The 20,455-nt window shown below is 19.5% G+C and overlaps 3 protein-coding genes across 3 annotated transcripts; all 3 read right to left on the bottom strand.

The window, feature by feature from the left end:
* Positions 1–39: 39 nt before the first annotated feature.
* On the bottom strand, positions 40–9,490 carry PRELSG_1129100 (conserved Plasmodium protein, unknown function; the record flags this gene model as incomplete). The annotated part of the gene is made up of 3 exons (XM_028677569.1): positions 40–267; positions 420–506; positions 593–9,490. 3 exons carry the CDS (start codon positions 9,488–9,490, stop codon positions 40–42), a joined length of 9,213 nt encoding a protein of 3,070 aa, XP_028533944.1.
* A 2,385-nt stretch (positions 9,491–11,875) lies between these two features.
* On the bottom strand, positions 11,876–14,531 carry PRELSG_1129000 (cell division cycle protein 48 homologue, putative; the record flags this gene model as incomplete). The annotated part of the gene is made up of 2 exons (XM_028677567.1): positions 11,876–14,016; positions 14,231–14,531. The coding sequence occupies 2 exons, from the start codon at positions 14,529–14,531 to the stop codon at positions 11,876–11,878; spliced, it is 2,442 nt and encodes an 813-aa protein (XP_028533943.1).
* A 1,725-nt stretch (positions 14,532–16,256) lies between these two features.
* On the bottom strand, positions 16,257–20,204 carry ACS12 (acyl-CoA synthetase, putative; the record flags this gene model as incomplete). Its single annotated transcript, XM_028677566.1, has 1 exon — positions 16,257–20,204. The coding sequence occupies one exon, from the start codon at positions 20,202–20,204 to the stop codon at positions 16,257–16,259; it is 3,948 nt and encodes a 1,315-aa protein (XP_028533942.1).
* Between the last annotated feature and the right edge of the window lie 251 nt (positions 20,205–20,455).

The raw sequence follows: 20,455 nt of genomic DNA, 5'->3' as shown, positions 1-20,455 counted from the left end.
TATATATTTTTTTAATTTGTAAATAAAATAATTTTATTTTTAATTAAAAAAATAATCACAAACTTTATATAAAATATCTTTTGAATTATTTATATCTTTTTTTTTATTCAAAAATATTTCTTTATATTTTTCATTTAATTTAAAATAATTTTTATATTTCTTCAAATTTTTTCTATTTTTGTAACTTTTTAAAGATTCTGTAGCAAAATAAACTAACTGCGGATTTTCTGAGCATAACTTCAAAATTCTGTCAATTCGTTTTATATTCTAAGAAAAAAAAAAAAAAAAGGAACAAATATACAGTGAATAATATATATAAGATATTACATATATATAACAACACACATATAATTTTTATGACAAAAATAATAATTATCCTCTATTAAAATAATTTATTTCCTAATTTTTTTTTATTTTACTGTTAAAATATTTTTATTCTTAAACATATTTGCTTGAAGCGCTAAAATCACACATAATAGTTCTGGTAAATACATTTTAAATAATTTCTGAAAAATTAAAATTAAAAAAAAAAAAAAAAAAATGAATTCTCAGATGTTTCATATTTAAAAAAAAAAAGAAAAAGAAAGAAAACCTGTGCTATCCATATTAGTTGAGATGCAGAGTTCTTACTTAACCATGTTGAAATTTTTATTAAAATATGAAAATTGTTATTTATATTTATGTCATTTTTTTTTTTTATTTTTAATTTATTGAAATGGTTATTTTTCTTTTCTTTCTTTAAAGTATATTGCTTATAATTTCTATAGTTATCTAAAATAGAATCACTTAAAGGAGATTTATCAATCAATTCTTGATAGTTATTTTTTGTTGAAGTAATAATATCTGAATTATAATTTCTGTTATTTTCTTTATTTAAAATGCTATTAAAATCATTTAAGGAAATATTAGTAAATTTCGTTAACTTCTTATTTTTTTGTGATAAGGCAATATCATTATTATACATTTTGCTTGTATTATTTCTTGTTTCGTTAAATATGAAATTATTATTCAGATTTTTTTCTGGGTAAGTAATATCTAAATTATCATTATTAATACCATTATCTAAATTATTACTGTTATTCTTTTTTTTTTTCTTTTTTTTTCTTTTCATTTTTTCTTTCTTTCCATTAATATCATGAATGTTCATAATTCTATAATGTTTACAGAGAATTTTATAATTAAATATGGAAGAAATAAAAGTCAATTTTTTGTAATTATCCTTTTGTATGTTTCTATTTCTTTTTTTGATTTTTTTTAATCTCTTCAGTTTTCTTGAAAAATTAAATAAATCTGAACAAATAATGATTGAAATAGATAAGGTGTATTGTATCTGTATACTAAGGATAAGAGCATGAAGATAAAATAAATCATTATTTTCATTATTATTTATTTTATCCTCTATATTTAATTTTATACATTCTTTATTATATTCAAAGAAATAATTATTATTTTCTTCATTATTTAAAGAAGAAATATTTAATAAATTTAAATTATCATTAAAAACACCATCTAGACTTAATAAATTTTGAGATTCAATAAAAGAATTAGAATCATTTATCGAATTTTTTTTTTTTACATATTTGCTATTTTGAAAAGATAAAGGAAAGTAATTCATTATTATTTCTTTTTTTTTTATAACTATGTTTAAATATTTCGATGCAGCTAAAATTTGTTGTGAAGTATTATAATGAAGAATAGATGAATGGTAATAATAACTTTTATATAATTTTATACATAGATAATATATTGATAATAGTATATCTTGTAATTTTGCCATTTTAATGCTTACATGTCTTATTAATTTCTTTTCTTTTTTCCTTTTCATAAGAACGTTTAAATTTTTATTATTAAATAGAATTAATTTAACAATATTTTTCTTTTTTAATAAATAAATAATAAGATTATTATATTTTTTCATTTTGAAATTAATCCATTTATCATATAAATAACATTTATTTAAAATGTGTGAATGTAATTCTTTTTTCTCATAATTTGAAAAGCTTCTTCTAGTATATCCGTTGTTAAGTTCATTCGTAATATTATTATTAAAACATTTTTTTATATTGATAGTTGTATTTTCTATAAAATCATCCTTTGCATCCACTATTTTATTATATATTCTATTATTATTATCATCATTTATTAAAATTATTTTCGATTCTTTTTTTAAATAGTTGCAGTTAAAATAATCATGTGATATATGCTTTATTATTTTTTGAGCATATTTATATTTATTTGTAAATATTAATATATGTAAAATATATGATACACAACGAAATTTAAAAAAATCAAAAAATTTTTCTCCGTCTTTTTCAAAAATTTTTATCCACTTTAACATTTCTATTAATATACTTTTTAGTTCTAACTTAAAATAAAGAATAGAAAAATAAAAATTCGCAATCTCCCAAGCCATTAATAAAATATTTTCACTAATCATGTTTTCATTTTCATATGTACAGTTATTTTCATCTTCAATATAAATTTTCTTTTCCTTTTCTTCTACGTATCCATCATGAATTTTTTTTTCATCTACTTTGTTCTCTATCATATGAATCACAAGCTCATAATTTTTTTTTATAAATAAATAAATTTCATGATAAGAAGATCCTAAAAAAAATTTACAATTAATTGTTATTTGAATATATTGTAAATAAACTTGGCTTTTGTTTAACCATATAGATGATATATTATATTTCATAATTTTCCTAAACAATTTTTTTTGTTTAAATTTTTTTTTCATCATTTTCATACATATTAATAAATCTAAATATTTTTTCTCATATTGTTCATGCCACTGTATATCGTAAATTTTTAACTTTTTCTTTATTTGTTTTAATAAAAATTCAATCTTTTCTCTTTCATTTTGTTTGTAACATTTATTATTATCATAATCTTTGCATGTAGGTATACTTTTATTAGAGTCATTATTTTTTAATGATATATTAAATACTTGTAAAGTATCTTCATTTTTATTAATTATATCATTTGTGAGATATTTCTTATTTTGTAAGTGTAGAAAAGATGGAATTTCTTCAATTGAAAGAAATACTTTATAAATGCATTCTATCCATGATAAAAAATATAAAGTAAGAGTATCATATAATAAATCTTTTTTTTCTAATTTAAAGAAAATATTATTTTTCAAAATATTCTCATTATGTAAAAAAATATTTGGAAAATAACTATGAGGAAGCAGAGAATTTGAAGCTAAACATTCATTACTAATTTTTTCTTTTAATCCAAAAATTATCCAATAATTTTTTAAAATAAGACAATTATGTTTTTGTAAAGAAGAAAATCTTTTAATATTTTGACTAATCAATTCTATTTTTTCATAATTAATATTTATTTCATTATTTTCCGCATTATTTTTTTTAGAACAACATAAGTTATATAGCATATTATTTATTTCATAAAAATTTTCAGAAAATATTCTTTCGATCCATGCCCAAATATTATTATAATTATCATAAATATGATTAGGTAGTGGTATGATATTATTTAATTTTTTATCATCATTTACTTTTTCACCATTCGCATTTTTATAGTTTTTTTTATCATAATTTTCGTTTTCGTTTTTTTTATAATCTTCTGAATCCTTTTTTTTTATGCTTTCATCATTCTCATCTTTATAATTTTTTTTTAAATGTAAATCTATAGATAAGGAGATAAATTTTTTTTGAGTAATATTCAGAAACACTCGGAAAAATTTTCTTATAATTAAAATGTTTTCAATTGAATATTCTCTACTATCGTATATTAAATTAAAAATTTCTATTATTATTAAACATAACAATTTCTCGAAATTTGTTTTTGTCTGGTATTTTACAATAGTATCAATGTTATTATTCTTAAATAAAACAAAATTGTTTACATAGTTGCTAACTCGAGAATTTTTTCTTTTTGATATTTTATCTCCTTTTTCATTATTATTAGTTAATTCATTTTCTATATCATCATTTGTTACTTCAGAATTCTCATTGATAATTTTATCTTCTTTATTTGTATATATTTTTTTTAAATGAGTATTTTTTTGATTGTTCTCTCTCTTATTTATACATTTTGTTGTTCTTAGTATACTCAGCCTTTTTCTCAAATTTCTTTCGAAATAAGTTTTCCTTCTTTCTTTTTTGTCATGATTATATTTCTTTGATTTATTTTTATGTAAATCTTCTGAAAATCTGTGTTTAATATTCTTAGTATAGATAGAGTTCCATTTATTCGTAGGAGATTTACTTTTTTTTGTTTTCTTTTTTTTTTTGTTTTCTTCATCTCTTATTTCTTTTTTTTTATCAAAATTTTTATGAAATAAATTTAAATAACATATAATATTATTTTTTTCTATATATTCATTTAAATTATGACTAATAGTAATGTAATATGCTAAAGCTAAAAAAATTATATCTAAGATAGTTTTTTCTTTAACTAGATAATCATTTTTTAAATAATTTGAGTGATATTTTATAATATTTTTAGAGGGTTTATAATTTTTAGGTATAATAATTTTATAGAAAAATTCATGTTCAAACATTAAAATTGTATTATTATTTTTTTTAAAATTAATTATTGATGAATTTAATAAAATACCAACACAATGCTTTTCAAAAACTCGGCAACTTTCACAGAAAAAATTCCATTTATTGAAACTAAAAATAAAGCAAACTATCTGTGAAACAATGATTAGAATACCTATATCTAACAAGGGCCATTCCTCTGGGCAATTGTCTACGATTTGCTGCATAAAATCAGATAATTTTCTATTTTTTTTATTTATATTTTTATTAATATTATTTTTGTCTGTACTATTTTCATTTATATCATTAATGTTAACACAATTTTCATTATAATCACTATTATTTTTTTCTTTTGACTTTTTTTTATTATCTACGAACCATTTGTATAGCTCTTCCTCTTTTTCAAAAATTAAAGTCATTAACCTTTCTGCTAAATAAAATTTATCATCATTTATAACTTGGAAAATTATACTTATCCATTCATGCTCATAAAAAAATATATTTTTATTTTTCTCTAAATATTTTTCCAACTGTTCACATTCTTCTATTATTTTTACTTTTTTTTTTTTTTCATATTTTTGGTATTCAATATTAACTATATTATTTTTCTTTTCCTTGTAATCTTGAGTTTCATTATTAAATATATTATCATTTTTCAATAATTTTTTTTTTTTTCTCTCTCTTGTTTTGTAATTTTTGAGATAGTTCATTTTAATATCTCCTTCAATACCATATCCCAAAGGATAATTTAATTTTTTTTTTTTTTTTTTTTTTAAATAATTCGAAGTAATATTTAAAGAATTTTCAATTTTTTTTTTTTTAACTTTTTTTTTTTCTTCATGTTTTTTGGAAAAATTTATATCAATAACTTGAAAATTATTATCTATATTGTTTTCTTTGTCTTTTAAATGAAATATATTTTCATATATTTTATTTAGTTTTCTTTTCTTCAAAATTTTCTTGTTTAGATTATTTAAGCTGAGGTTATAATTCTTTTTAAATTTTAAATAGAAATTGTATTTTGCATTTTGTTGCTTTTCGTTATTCATGAATTTATTTAAGAGAAATTTTTTAGATATTTTATTTGAATTCAGATATCTATCATTTTTTATGTGATTTTCATTTTCTAAAATAATATTTTCTTTATGCTCTTCTTCTTTATTCTGGCTGGTTTCTAATTTATTGTTATTTTCTATTTGATTAATTTTTTTTTTCTCTTCATTTTTTTCAACTGAACGATCATATTCATATTTTTTCCTTTTTTTATAATTATCACTTTTCATCAAACTTTTACTTTTTTTTATTAATCTATCTTGTTTAACTTTTTTTATACCATTGTTATTTTTATTTAATCTCTTAAATCTTAAATACTTATTTTTTTTTTCTTTTAAACTCCTCCAATTTTCATAATTTAATTTTCTTAGCACTTTTCTTTTATTTAAACAATTTTCATTTTTTTTAATATACTCACTTTCATTAAACATATGTGATTTTTCTTTTTTATGATATATAACATTAGAGTATTCTATATAACTATCTGAAAGAATTAAATTATTTAAAGATACGCTATTCAAAGATAGTATATTATCTTCATCGTGTTTATTTTTTTTATTTCTGCTATTTATTAAGATTTGTTGCTCCTCCATTTCTTGTGCAATATCACATGTTTTATTTGAATTATTTTGTAATTTGATTTTGTCGTTATATATATTTTTCGATATATATCCTTTTATGTCTATATCTTCTTTTATTTTTTCTCTATTTTCTTTGATTAATTTATGTTCATCTTTTTTTTCATCATTATCTATATATGAAATTAAATCATTTCTATTTTTTGAATTATTATTTTTATAGCATAATATTTCTTTATTATCATTTTCAACATTTTCATTTTTATGAAAAATTTCATCAGCTTTTTGTTCAATCACTACATTGTGGTTATATTTACTTATTTTATTATTTTTTAATTCAACATTTTTTTTTAAAATCAAATCAATCTTATCATTTGTTTTTTCTTTTAATTTATCATTATGTAAAATTTTATTATTTATACTTAATTTAAAAGAATTTTTTCTAATATTCACTTGCTTATATATTTTCTCTTTGCTATATGTAAATATATTCTCTACTTTTTCATTATATTCAGAATTTTCATTCATTCTTTTATCATCTAGTATATTTATAATTTTTTTATTTGGTGATATTTTTTCATCTTTAAATTGAATATTTACTTTTTCTTTTACATTATTGTTATTGCATTCTTTATTATTCCATGAAGCTTCATCAAAATTTAGTTGTTTAATAAATTTTTTTTTTTTTTCTTTTAGTAAGAAATTGTTTTCATCATTGAAGTTATCTTCAGAGTTATTTCTATTATCATCAAGTATAAATTTCTTTCCAATTTTTTTTTTTTTACTATTATCATTAGATTCTTTTATTCCTATAAAAGATAAATGTTTTGTTTTTTTATAAGATGAGACATCTGAAAAATAATTCATATTTGAATTACAATCATTAAAATTTAAATTAGATAGTTTTTCAGATTTATTATTTAAACTAGGTATACTTTTAATATTATCGTTAGCCTTACTTAAAGTATTTTTTAATAGTAGTTTAGAATTATCTTGAATCTCTTCTTTTCTTGATAATTTATCCTCATAAAAACATGTTTTAAGGAAATTATCTTGACTTGAATTAATTTTTGGAGAATAGTAATCTTTATTTTCATTATGTTTTTTATTTTCTTTCTCCAGTGTTTGATCATTAATTTTTAGATAATTTTCATCAATAATATTTCCATTTAACTTAAGATTATCACGTAATTTTAAATTTTCATTATTACTATTACTTTGTATATATGTGTCATTTTTTAATGTATCGTTTTTTTCATTAATTAAGGAATTATTCGATATACTCAAATTATTTTTTATTACAACTCTATGATCTAATATATCATTTTTTTTTAGATTTTCATTCGTTTCTTTATTTAGTTTAATATTAATATTTTTTTTTGATTGATTGAAATTTTTATATGCATTCGTTTTTAAATCTCTGTTCAAAAATGTGCACTCTTTATTTATGTTTGAAACATTTATTTTTTTAATTGGTAAATTTAAAGTATTTAATTTTTTTAATGTGCTTGAAAATACCTCATTTTTTTTTTCCACATCTTTTGATTTATTTATTTTATTTTCTTTGTTAATACTTTCTAATGTGATATTTCTTTTGTTTAATAATGTGAGCTGTTTAACTTTAACGGGCTCACTCTTTCTTAATATATTTTTCTTTTCTTCTATATTATTAATTTGTTTATATAATATATTAGATTTATAATTATTTTTATTATTTATATTACTTGGAAAATTCTTGTAATTATAAATTTCTATTTTTTTTAATTGTATACTTTTTTCGCATTCTAACTTATTTTTATCATAAGTTAATTTATATTTATCATGAATTAATTTATTTTCGTTATTTGCTAGATTATTTTTTTCATTTCCCCAAATGCTAAATCTTTTAGTTAAATTATTTTTTTTAAAAGTAAAACGTTGGCTATCAACTATTGTAGAAAATCTTCTAATTAACTTTTGTTTTACATCAGAATTATTTGTATTTTTTGTTAATGGTATTTTTTCTTTTATATTAATAGAATTTTTTGATAAATCGCTTTTAATGGCATTTTTAAGATTTTCTTTATAACATAAGATACTTTTATTTAAAGAAGCATCTGCTTTTTTAATAGTGTCATATGAATTTTTTGGAAAAAGTTGATCTGATATATTTTTTTCTTTTTGAGGATTTATAATTGTATTAATTAAAATTTTTTTTAAATTTTGATGAAATTTTTCATTAGACAGAGAATTAGTTGTTTTTTTTTGAATTGAAGACTTATATTTAGAGAGATATTTAGGAGAGAACCCATTGAATTTATTGATATTTTTTTCATTTTTATTAATACAAAGCAAAGAAGGCTTATTTATTTCTTTTACTTTCATATTTAAGATATTCTTTTTTGTATCATCAATTGCTGAATTAATATTTTCATCTCTTTTATTTTTTAAAATATTATCAGAAATATTATTTTGTTTAATCTCAGTACATATTTGATTTATCTTACTATTTTTAATAAGGGATATTCGTGAAATTGTTTTCCTATTTTCATAATATGCTGTTTCGTTTTTCGTTTTATTTTTTTCGATTAATATACTATCTTTTTTATTTGTATTTGAAATATTTTCATTTATAGGTTCTTTTTTGTCTTTTTTATCAGTAAGCGTTTTTGATATAGATATAGATTTAAATTTTGATTCTTTATCATTATTTTTTAATTTAGACAATACTTTTTTAATACGTGGAAAATTTTCAATATGATCACTAATAGTACTCTTTAGGTTTTCTATTTTCTTTGAATTTGATGCCAATGATTTTAATTCAATAAATTTATTATTTGAATTAATACATTTTAAGTTTATATTTTTTTCTAAGTTGATATGTTCTACATTATTATTTTCATTAATTTTCTTCTTATTATTTTCGATATATTTTCTTTTTATGTTATTATTTAGTATGTTTCCCTTTTTCTCTTCAAATATTGATTTTCTTTTATTTGTATTAGTTATATTTTTATTAGTATTATTTTTTAATATAATCATATAATTTTTACTTTTTAAATTATTTAAATCATTTTTGCTCTCTAAATCATATATATCATTCTTTTTATCTGAATTGTCTATATAATTTTTACTGTTTGTATTTTTTAAACTATTTATATCTTTAGTATTATTTAAATTGTGTGAATGTTTACTACTACCTAAATTAGGTGTATCTTTATATTTAGAATAATATACATTTTCGTGTAATGAGGAATTTTCATTTTTTTCATTTTTCAATTGAGAGATATTGAAGCTCCTTTTTGAAATAGATTCATCATTAAAAGAATTTTTATAATTTGTAAATTTTTTAACATAAGGTTTCATTTCTTTGAAATATGATAATTTTCTTTTTACATTCAATTCATTCATCTTATAAAATTTTACTTATATTTATTTTTGAAGTATTTCTTATTTAAAGAACTATTTACTGTTTTTGTTCACATAAGTATTTATATACTTTTTTTCTTTTTTTTTATTAATATCTTTTACATTATTGTAATAATTTATCTTATTATATTTATGTAATATTAATTTAAAATGATAAATCATGCTGTTTAATAAAGAAAAAAAAAGTTCTGCTCTAATAAATTTATTTTTATTAAAGATATATAAAAATTAAATTGATTAAAAAATATTCCTTTTATATGAGAAGTAAAAAATTGTGCATATACGTATTTTAAATAATAAATTTAATCTTTTATTTTATTATTTATAGGAAATGTGTTTTTTCTTCATATACTGAATATTATAAATATTTTTTATTAAATTAAAATAAAATTAAACTATTATTTGTATAAGATTTATGGAAAATAATTATTAGAAGACTCTAAAAAATAAGACATTATATATTTTATAAGATTTCAGAATGATTTTATAAAAAAAAAAAAAAAAAGAATATTTATAAATAATATTGTAGTATCTTAAAAAATTCCCAAAAATAGACATTTAAAAAATGCTTTTGTAAAATGTAAAAACATGTAAGAGTCATTTTCATTTATATTTAAAGAATTTTAATTACAATAAAATAACTAAATATAATATTTTTGATAATTGTTAAAGTAATTAAACACAAAATTTAATAAAAAAGGTTCATTTACTTTTTGTTTTTATTTTTTATATCTCATAAGGATTAACAAATAATTATTAGATACTTTTTATTCTTTCATTTTTTTATATTCTGGAAGTTTAATTATTTTAGTATTTTTTTTTTTTTTTATAAAAATTTTGATATTTATAGAAAATTTTTTAGTTAAAGCATACGTATATTTATATTATACAAAATAAAATGATATATAAAAATATAAAAATTTTTTTTCTTCATGATACAATGATGATTTATTACTTTTCTGTATTATAAAAATATATATATATATACATCAAATAATTAAGATAATTTTTCTTTTTTTTTTTTTAAATAGTTATGAAATTGGATAATAATGTAAAACGATATTAAATAAATATATATTATTATTTTTTTTTTAGTCTTTAAATTTCATTTAAAAATTCAGGATATAAGGATGATATAAAATTAAAAGTATTCAAGTAGGTTGCAATGATAGTAAATATAATGTTTTTGAATGAATTATATTTTATTAAAGATGTTTGTAAATTATTTCTTATAAAAAAAATTACAGTTTCTTATAATTTGTTTAAATAAAACACACATTTATCTGTTTCTTTTCTAGTTTTCATAATTTTAGTTTAGAATTATACAATTTCTAGAATGTTCTAATATTTTTTTTTAACTAATAGAAGTATATAGATAATTTTTCTGATTTTACAAGGCATATATATATAAAAAGGGATTCTTCTCTTTCAAAAATGTTTAATATATAAATTATATTCACAATATTTATTTTTATAATAGGGGCCTTTTTTTTTTATTTTTTTTACTTTCAGCACTTATTATTGCCTTTTGGTTGTACAATTTTATATTTTATTAACTTTTAAAAAATAATCACATACTAATACATTTCTGTGTATATATTTAGAGCATAAATGTTTATATCTATTTATAATTTAGCATATATATATTCATATTTTAAGGTGTTTACTTTTTTTTTTTTTTTCTTCTTTTATGTTTCGTTTCACAGATAATTTTATTATTTGCTGTATTTTATTTCATCATGAATATTAAAAATTTCTTTTTTTTCATTTCTAAATACAGCATTTTAACAATATTTTAAATAAATATAATGATTATATATCATATAAAGTTTGTATTTTTGATACACTATTTTTTTATTTATAATAGTCCCATAAAAAAATAAAAATAATGTTATTACAAACGTATTATTTAATAATTCTGTTTTATATACATTAGTATCAATAATTTTTCTTTTTTTCTTTTCTTAAATAATTACTACAAAAAAAAAAAATACATTATTTTAAAAATATTAAAATTATATTAATTTTATTACAAAAAGCAAATATAAATATAAATATATATATATATATATGTATTTTGTTTTTATTATGATAAAATATTACAGAAAACACACGATCAATTTAAATCTAATAAAATTATAGAGTTTTCCTTTTTTTCTTTTCTTTTTTTTTTTTTTTTTATAAAAAGAAAACTACTATTTTTTCTTTTTTCTTTTTAAATAAAAAAAAATTATAGTAACTAGAATAGTAAAAAAAAAAATTAAATTTATATATATATATAAAGATTCTTATGTAAAGTGAATAGAAGATAAATATATTAAATTAAGAATATAAGTCATCATCAACATTATAATCTTGAGGTTCTTCATTATTATCATCATCTGGCCAATCAATTATAAAATCTTCATTTGCTCCACCAGTCTTTGTTTTATATAAGGGATCAAATTTTAAACGGAAATTATCATATTTAATTAAATCTGCTTGTGAAACACTTCTTCTTGCTCCAGCTAATCCCTCTTTAAAATGATGTCTAGTAATTTCATATTTTATTGTATTTTCATCATTATTTTGGTTTTGGTTTTCATTATTTTGATTCTCATTAGGATTTAATTGTAATTTTGACTTTTTATTCATTTCTTCTGCATCAATGGCATCTCTAATAGCAGCTCTTGCTGCTCTTTGACACAATTCAGCCAAATCAGCACCACTAAATCCTGCAGTTTTTTGTGCTAAGAAATCAATAGGAACATTATCTGCAACAGGACATTTTCTTAATATAGCATTTAATATAGAAATTCTTGCAGCTAAGTCAGGTAATGGAATATAAATTAATTGATCTAATCTTCCTGGTCTAAGTAAAGCCTCATCTAATAATTCAGGTCTGTTAGTTGCACCAATAAAAAAAAGGTTTTTTTTTGGACCTACTCCATCTATTTCTGTTAATAACTGATTCATAACACGATCTCCCGCACCACTGCCATCTCCTAAAGTTGTTCCTCTTTGTGTTCCTATAGAATCTAATTCATCAAAAAACAGAACGCAAGGCGCAGCTGCTCTTGCCTTATCAAAGACTTCTCTAACATTAGCTTCAGACTCTCCAAACCACATTGTTAATAATTCAGGGCCTTTAATTGAGACAAAATTAGCTGAACATTCAGAGGCTACTGCTTTAGCTAGCAATGTTTTTCCACAGCCTGGAGGTCCATAAAACAAAACACCCCTAGATGGGGACATACCAAATTTTTCAAATTTATCAGGGTGATCAATTGGATATAATATCATTTCCCTTAAAGTATTTTTCACTTCATCTAAACCACCAATATCATCCCATTTAACATTAGGAACTTCTACAACTGTTTCTCTTAATGAAGAGGGGTTGCACGTTCCTAATGCCATATTAAAGTGATCTTGTGTTACACACATACTCTCCAAAACTTCTTTATCAATAATCTCATCTTCTAAATCAATTACATCCATTTTTTCACGTATGCACGTTAATGCAGCTTCAGTACATAACTGAGCTAAATCAGCACCAACAAAACCATGCGTATTGCTAGCTAATTCTTCTAATTTCACATCAGGGGATAATTTCATATTTTTTGTGTGTATTCTTAATATTTCAAATCTCCCATTATCATCTGGTACTCCAATATCAATTTCTCTATCAAATCTTCCGAATCTTCTTAAGGCAGGATCAATTGAATTTTGTCTATTTGTTGCTGCAATAACAACTACTTGCCCTCTACTTTTTATACCATCCATTAACGTTAATAATTGAGAAACCACTCTTCTTTCTACTTCTCCATTTGTTTTTTCTCTTTTTGGTGCAATTGAATCAATTTCATCAATAAATATAATGGCAGGTGAATTTTTTTCCGCTTCTTCAAAGGCTCTTCTTAAATTGGCTTCAGCTTCTCCAGCCATTTTACTCATAACTTCTGGACCGTTTATCAAAAAAAAAAAGGCTCCTGTTTCATTTGCTACAGCTCTGGCTATGCAGGTTTTCCCGCTACCTGGAGGCCCATATAGCAATACACCTCTTGGAGGCTTAACTCCTAATGTTTTAAATAAGCCTGGATGTCTTAGTGGCAATTCAATCATTTCTCTAATTTGAGCTAGTTGCTTTTTACAACCTCCTATGTCATCATAACCAATTTCATCTAATTTTTCTTCATCATCTCTTTTTATGGGATCTCCTTCATAATATATGACTGTGTCAGGTGAAACAATACAATAATCATCAGGATCCACTTCAACAACTTTAAATTCAACAGACATAAATCCTCCTCTTACTAAAAACAAATCTCCTTTTTTAACAGGCCTATATGATTCATTAAAATAAGGTTTTAAAAATATTTCAAATAAAGTATCTTTTGCCAATCCTTCTATTGTGTCATCTATTGGTAATACTTGAATTTTCTTTCCATATGGAATTTCCGGACAAGATTTCACATAAACAACATCTAAATAATGAAATAAAAGTTAAAATACATGTGTATAAATAATATATCAAAAAATACACAAAGGAATATATATATATATATTCATGAAAATATAATATACACAATTAAATGTTATGTTTTCAAGACAATGCATACACAAAAAATTAATAAAGATAACAGTAACATAAAATTTATACTTGTATACATATAATTTTAATTTTTTTTTTTTATATACCCCCTAAGCATACTCTCAAGTTTTTTCTTGCAACTTTATTTATTCTTATCTTTCCCTCATCTAAATCATTATCATTTAAAATGATACAAATAGTTGAATGCCTTTTTTTTCCTTTAATTAAAATTGTATCTCCTCTAAAAAATTTTAATTCTTCCATTCTTTTTGTATTTAAAGCAACTACTGAGTTATCATCATTTGTTGCCTCTTCTACTATAAGCCTACTTAAATTTTTTTTTTTTACTACTTTATGTTCACCATTATTCTCATCAGGTAAAGCTTTCAAATCAGCATTATTTTCCATTATGACTCATCAGAAATATATATATGTATATATATATTTTAAATGAGTATATAAATATTATATGTATAAAAAAAAATATATATATATATAAATGGGGAAGTAGAACTGTATTTATTTAAATTGAATATTATTTAAAAGGAAAAAAAAAAAAGAAAGATGAATTGATAATAACATAAATATATAATTTTATTTTTTTAATAACACTTTAGTATTATTGATTATTTAATACTATTTTGTATTATCAAATTTTAATATTTTAATGTGTTTCAATTATAAAAAAAAAAAATTTTTTTTTGATTTTTAAATACTATTATTCAAAAAAAAAAAAAAATTAAATATATCAAAGAATATATGAACGAAAAAAAAATATATACATGATAAATTTATAAATAAATGAACCATTAAAAAAAAATATCTCCATAAAAAAATCAATTGATATGCTATAAAAATACTAATAGAAATTTTTTAAATATTCATAGAAAAATTACATTTCGTGAAATTACATTTTTATTATATTGCTTTTTGTTATACTACATTTCAAAAAAAAAAAAAAACTATAAATTTTCATGCACAAAAAATTAGAGTAAAAAAAAAAATATAAGTATCTAAATTATGAATTTCCAATTATAAAAATAATAAATATATTTTCAAGATAATCTTATACTTCTAAAAATAAGAAATATAATATCCTCTCATATAAGTGTTCTGTTAGAATATTTTTAAATATCAAAATTTTTTATATTTTTAAGAGGGGAATTTAAAGGAACATATATATAGAAGTATTCATACAATGATTATTATTAATCTTTTCTTTTCTTTTCTTTTTTTCTGTTTTCTATTGCTATATTTTAATTGTGTTTTCATTTTATATATTTTATAATATTTTTTTTTATTTCGCTTTAATTTCTTTTAATAATAAAACAAAGACATTTTATAAAAAAAAAACTTTATAAAAGAATTATTTCTAATATATTATTACAAAGCAATAAAATATTATATAAATATATATTTTTTCTAAAAAATTTATGCTGTATTTTAAGGTTTATCTAATATAAAAAGCAAATGATCACTCATGATATTGTTAAACCTGAAAGATATCTATTTATTTATATTTTTTATAATGTATATTAATAAAAGTAAATACTTTTTTATTTACGTGTAGAAATAATTAAAAAAAATGAACATTATAATTACTAATAAATAAAAATTATATAATCCTATAATAGTGCATAAATAAATATTAATAATAACAGCACAAAAAACATCAAGATATTTTAATAATTTTATTATTAAATAAAAAAAGTAAAAATTGTCTGTAGAATAACAAAACTATAATGATAATGAAGTAAATAAAAAATTATAATATATGAAAAGTTTTTAAAAAAGTAAAAATAAAATAAAATAAAAACTACATATATAAAAAGTATATTATTAAATAGTAAAGTAAAAAATATATAAATAATAGTAAAAATCATTTTAATAATTATATACGAATATTTTTATTATTATTAAATTACTATTTTTAAAAATATTTATATCTAAAGAATACATTCAAGAAAAAAGATTTTCATGAAAATTGACTATTTTAATATTGTATCTATAAGGAAGAAATTCTTATTTGAGAAAAGTTCTGTATGGTTATTTATATGACACTTTGTTCGAAAATTAAATAAGCTTTAATTTAAATATACTTACAAATCATATATCTTCACAAAAAAAATATATTTATTGTATATATTTATCTATTTGGAAATTTACGAAGCCAGTATCCTCAGTAATTACATTTAGTAAAACTGGAAAATTGTTAAAATCTTTACTTGTTATATGTTTCATTTGTTTAATAAATTCCTTTTTATTATCAACATAACAACCATATCCACCATGTGAAGTAATATAATTTTCATATTTACTAAAAAAGTATAAGGAAGAGGGATTTTGCAAATAAAAATCAACATCATGAATGTTTGTTTTTTTTGCTTGGTATTCTCTGTTACCATATATACCATTATTATTAAAAATAATTAAAACAATCTTTAACTTTAATCTACATATTGTTTCAATTTCATTTGAAGTAAATCCAAAAGAAGAATCTCCCAAAATAGAAAAGGTTATATTATTAGGATCATTTAAGGAAGAGGAAATAGAAGCATTCATTGATATTCCCATCATTCCATTTATTTGAGGTATAACATAATTAAACGGACCAAATTTTGGTAAATATAATATCCCTAATATTAAAGTTATTGATCCTTCATTAGTAATTATCAATCTATTTTTTATATCTTTATTTAAAAATTTAGAATTTTTTTTTTTTTTTTCATAATTTTCTTCGTCCAAACTGCTGTCACTTAAATCACAATCATTTTCAGGTATTTCATCATCTATTTCTGATGAATTTATATTATTATCTTTACTTTTGTTATCAAAAACTTTATTCTCTTCCATTTCTCCATCTATCGAATTAACAAAATCTTCCACTTTTTTACTATCAACATATTTTAAATAATTAATAAAATATTTTTTATATATGGGAGAAATGTCATTTATAAAAAAAAAATAATTGATCAATATATGTCTGATAATAAGCAACGCTTGCTCCATTGTAAATTTTTCATTGTTTAAATATTGTACTGCTGAAAGAGAAATTTTTTTTATGTTCTTTTTTTTTGCTTCATTTAAATTGATAATCCATTTTTCTCGTAAATTAGTATCTACAGTAACAACATTTTTTATAGTAAAATATAATTTTTTTAAAACAAAATATAAATCAGAAAAAAAATAATGAGAGATTAATATTTTATTCTCTTCATATTCATCATTATTTATATCAATACATAACATATTTTCCTTTTTACAATGTTGAAAATTTCCAAAATTAAAATAAAAATTAAAAACAGAACCAATAGCAAAACAAAAATCGATATTTTCGAAAAGATATGATTTACACTGATTAACATTATATATATAATTTTCTTTAATAAAAGATTTTGCTATAGTATTTGCATATATAGGCAATTTTAAAAGTTCCGATATTTTCAAAATATATTTTGTTCCATGATTACAATTAATACCTAAAAAAATTACTCCTTTTTTATTAGAGTTATATATTCTACAAAAGCTATCAACTAATTTCTTAAATAATATGTTTTTTTCATTAGATAATAGTATATTTGATTTATAATCAAAGTAAGTTAATGTATAACTATCATTTAATTTTAATATTTCAATGGCTTTATCAACTAGTATCCTCTTTCCTATTAACTTGTAATCAATATTTAAATATACAGGGGACTTTCTTTTAATAGAAGTACTTATACAATTATAAAATTGGGTAACGAATGATTCTAATGAATCTACATTATAGCATTCATTACATATCTCTTTTGCCTTTTTTAAAAAATTTAGTTGAGGGAAATATTGAAAATTATAATATTTTTCAAATAAGCATAATTTTTCATCAATAAAATTTTCGAAGCATATTAATATCATTGGAAAATTATTAATTTTTGCGTTATATAAACCACTTAAAGTATTTATGAATGCTGGCCCTGAGCACGTTAATAGAATTCCAATTTTTTTTTTTCCTTTATTTAAATCAAAAAAATTTACATAATTACAGCTTAAAGAAGCATTTATTTCATTTCTAAAACTTATAAAGTAAATATTGTTTTTAATAAAACTATAAATTATTTTATTTATTGGTAATCCATATAAGCCATATATATATTCTATTTCATATTTTTTAAAAATTAATGAAATTATATCAAAAATGTTTATTTCTATATTTTTTAATTTTTCTATGCTTTCGGAAACATTTTTTCGAGAAACTTTTCCTGTACTCGTTTTTTGAAAATTATTAACAAAATATATATTCTGGGGAATTTTAAAATCTGCCAAATAATTTTTCATATAATTTTTTAATATCTCTCCATACTTGTAATAATTTAAATTCAAGTTCACTGATACATTCATATCATATTCATTATCCAAATTATCTTTTTCATTATCACTACTTTTTATTCTTCCACTTTTAATATATCCATTTAAAGAAATATATTGTCTATTTCCAATATCACTTGAAATATCACAATTATCATAAATAATATTATTCTCGTTTAAAATAACAGCTGTATTAATAATTTCTCCATATATATTATCTTGGGAAGAAAAAGTTAAACAATCACTTACTAAATGATTATTTTTTAAAACATCATCTATATCATTAGGAAGTATTTTTTCTCCTCCTCTATTTATTATATCTTTAATTCTACCACATATAAAAAGAAAATTTTCTTCGTCTATATAACCAATATCTCCCGTTTTAAAAAAAGAAACACTTTTTGAAATTTCTAAGAATTTGTTATTTATCATATAATCTTTTTTTTCTTGTAAGGTATTTACATATATAAATATATTTTCATTATCTCCTTGTTCTTTATAACTATGCATAATATTTTTTCCACTGATACATATTTCTCCTAATTCATTATAGTTACATATTCTTTTTTTTTCTTCATTATATATTATAACACCTACATTTGCAATTCCAACACTTTTATATTTTTTATGAATTTCTTTCTTACCTAAATGATTTAAAAATATGTTTGAGCTCACTTGATGACAAGCTTCAGTCATTCCATATGCTTGCAAAACAGTTGTTTCAAATTTCTCTTCAATTTCTTTTTCTACTTTTTCTTCTAAATAAGAACTAGAAGTTCTAATAAATCTCAAATTGTGTTTTACTTTATTACCATTGTTACTATATTTTGTTATATAATCGTTATTATATCGTATTAATAATATTTTTAGCATTGTTGGTATTGCTGAAAAATAAGTTATATTATATTCTATTATGTTCAACCAAAATTCTGATGCACTAAATGAATGGCCTTTTTGAAATAAGATATTTCCTTTAGAAAATAAAATAGGTAATAATACACCAATTAATCCATGTACATGATATAATGGCATTATTACTATTGTATTGTCATCTTTATTTATATTATAAGAATTCAAAATATTGTTTATAGTTGTTTTAATATTATTATTTGTTAATTGAACTATTTTTACTTTACTTGTAGTACCTGATGTATGTAAATGTAGACAAATATCTTTTTTTTCATAATTCATTTTTTCAAGATTCCCCTTTTTAGAATACTCATTACTGTTTTTTCTTTTTTCTTCATTTGATATATATGAATATGTAAAGTACGGATTATCTTTATTTTTTTTTATTTTTATTAAACCAATATGGTATTCTTCAGCTATCTCTTTTATATATTCACAAACATTTTTGAAATAACTATGCTTTTTTTTAATATTATAATAATTTTCATCATTTTCCTCATAATCATGTATAATTATATACTTGCAATTATTCACAATAAATTTTTTATATTCCTCTTTTTTCAAATTTGTATTTAAAGGTAAGCATATGTTGTTATTAAAGTTTAAGCTTAAAAATGTTAAAACAAATTCTATGCTATTAAATAAAATAATGGAAACCTCTTCTCCATAGCCTATGCCTATTTTTTCAAAAAAATTTAGTAATTTTTCTATCTCCAAGTATAACTCATTGTAAGAAAATTGCTTCTTATTTATGTTTAAATCAATGATGAATCTATCATTTATTTCTTTTAACTGAAAAATTTTTTTTAATGTTTCCTCACTCATTGTTTCTTTTTTAATAAAAAAGCATTTCTTCTTTTATAAATCAATCACATATACGTATTATTACTTGTATATACTAAATCCCTTTACTTATATGAAATAAATAAAAAACTTAATTGTATTTTATGCTTTTTTTTTTAATTTATTTTGTCACTTTTTTTTTTTATTTTCTTTTTCCTTTTTCCTTTTTCCTTTTTCTTTTTCTTTTTCTTTTTCATTTTTGTTTTTGTTTTTGTTTTCGTTTTCGCTTTCGT

This window comes from Plasmodium relictum (genome assembly GCF_900005765.1).
Source record: "Plasmodium relictum strain SGS1 genome assembly, chromosome: 11".
NCBI classification, from domain to species: Eukaryota; Apicomplexa; class Aconoidasida; order Haemosporida; family Plasmodiidae; genus Plasmodium; species Plasmodium relictum.
The sequence above is the reverse complement of the archived record's forward strand: the minus strand, read 5'-3'. Positions and strand labels throughout refer to the sequence as shown.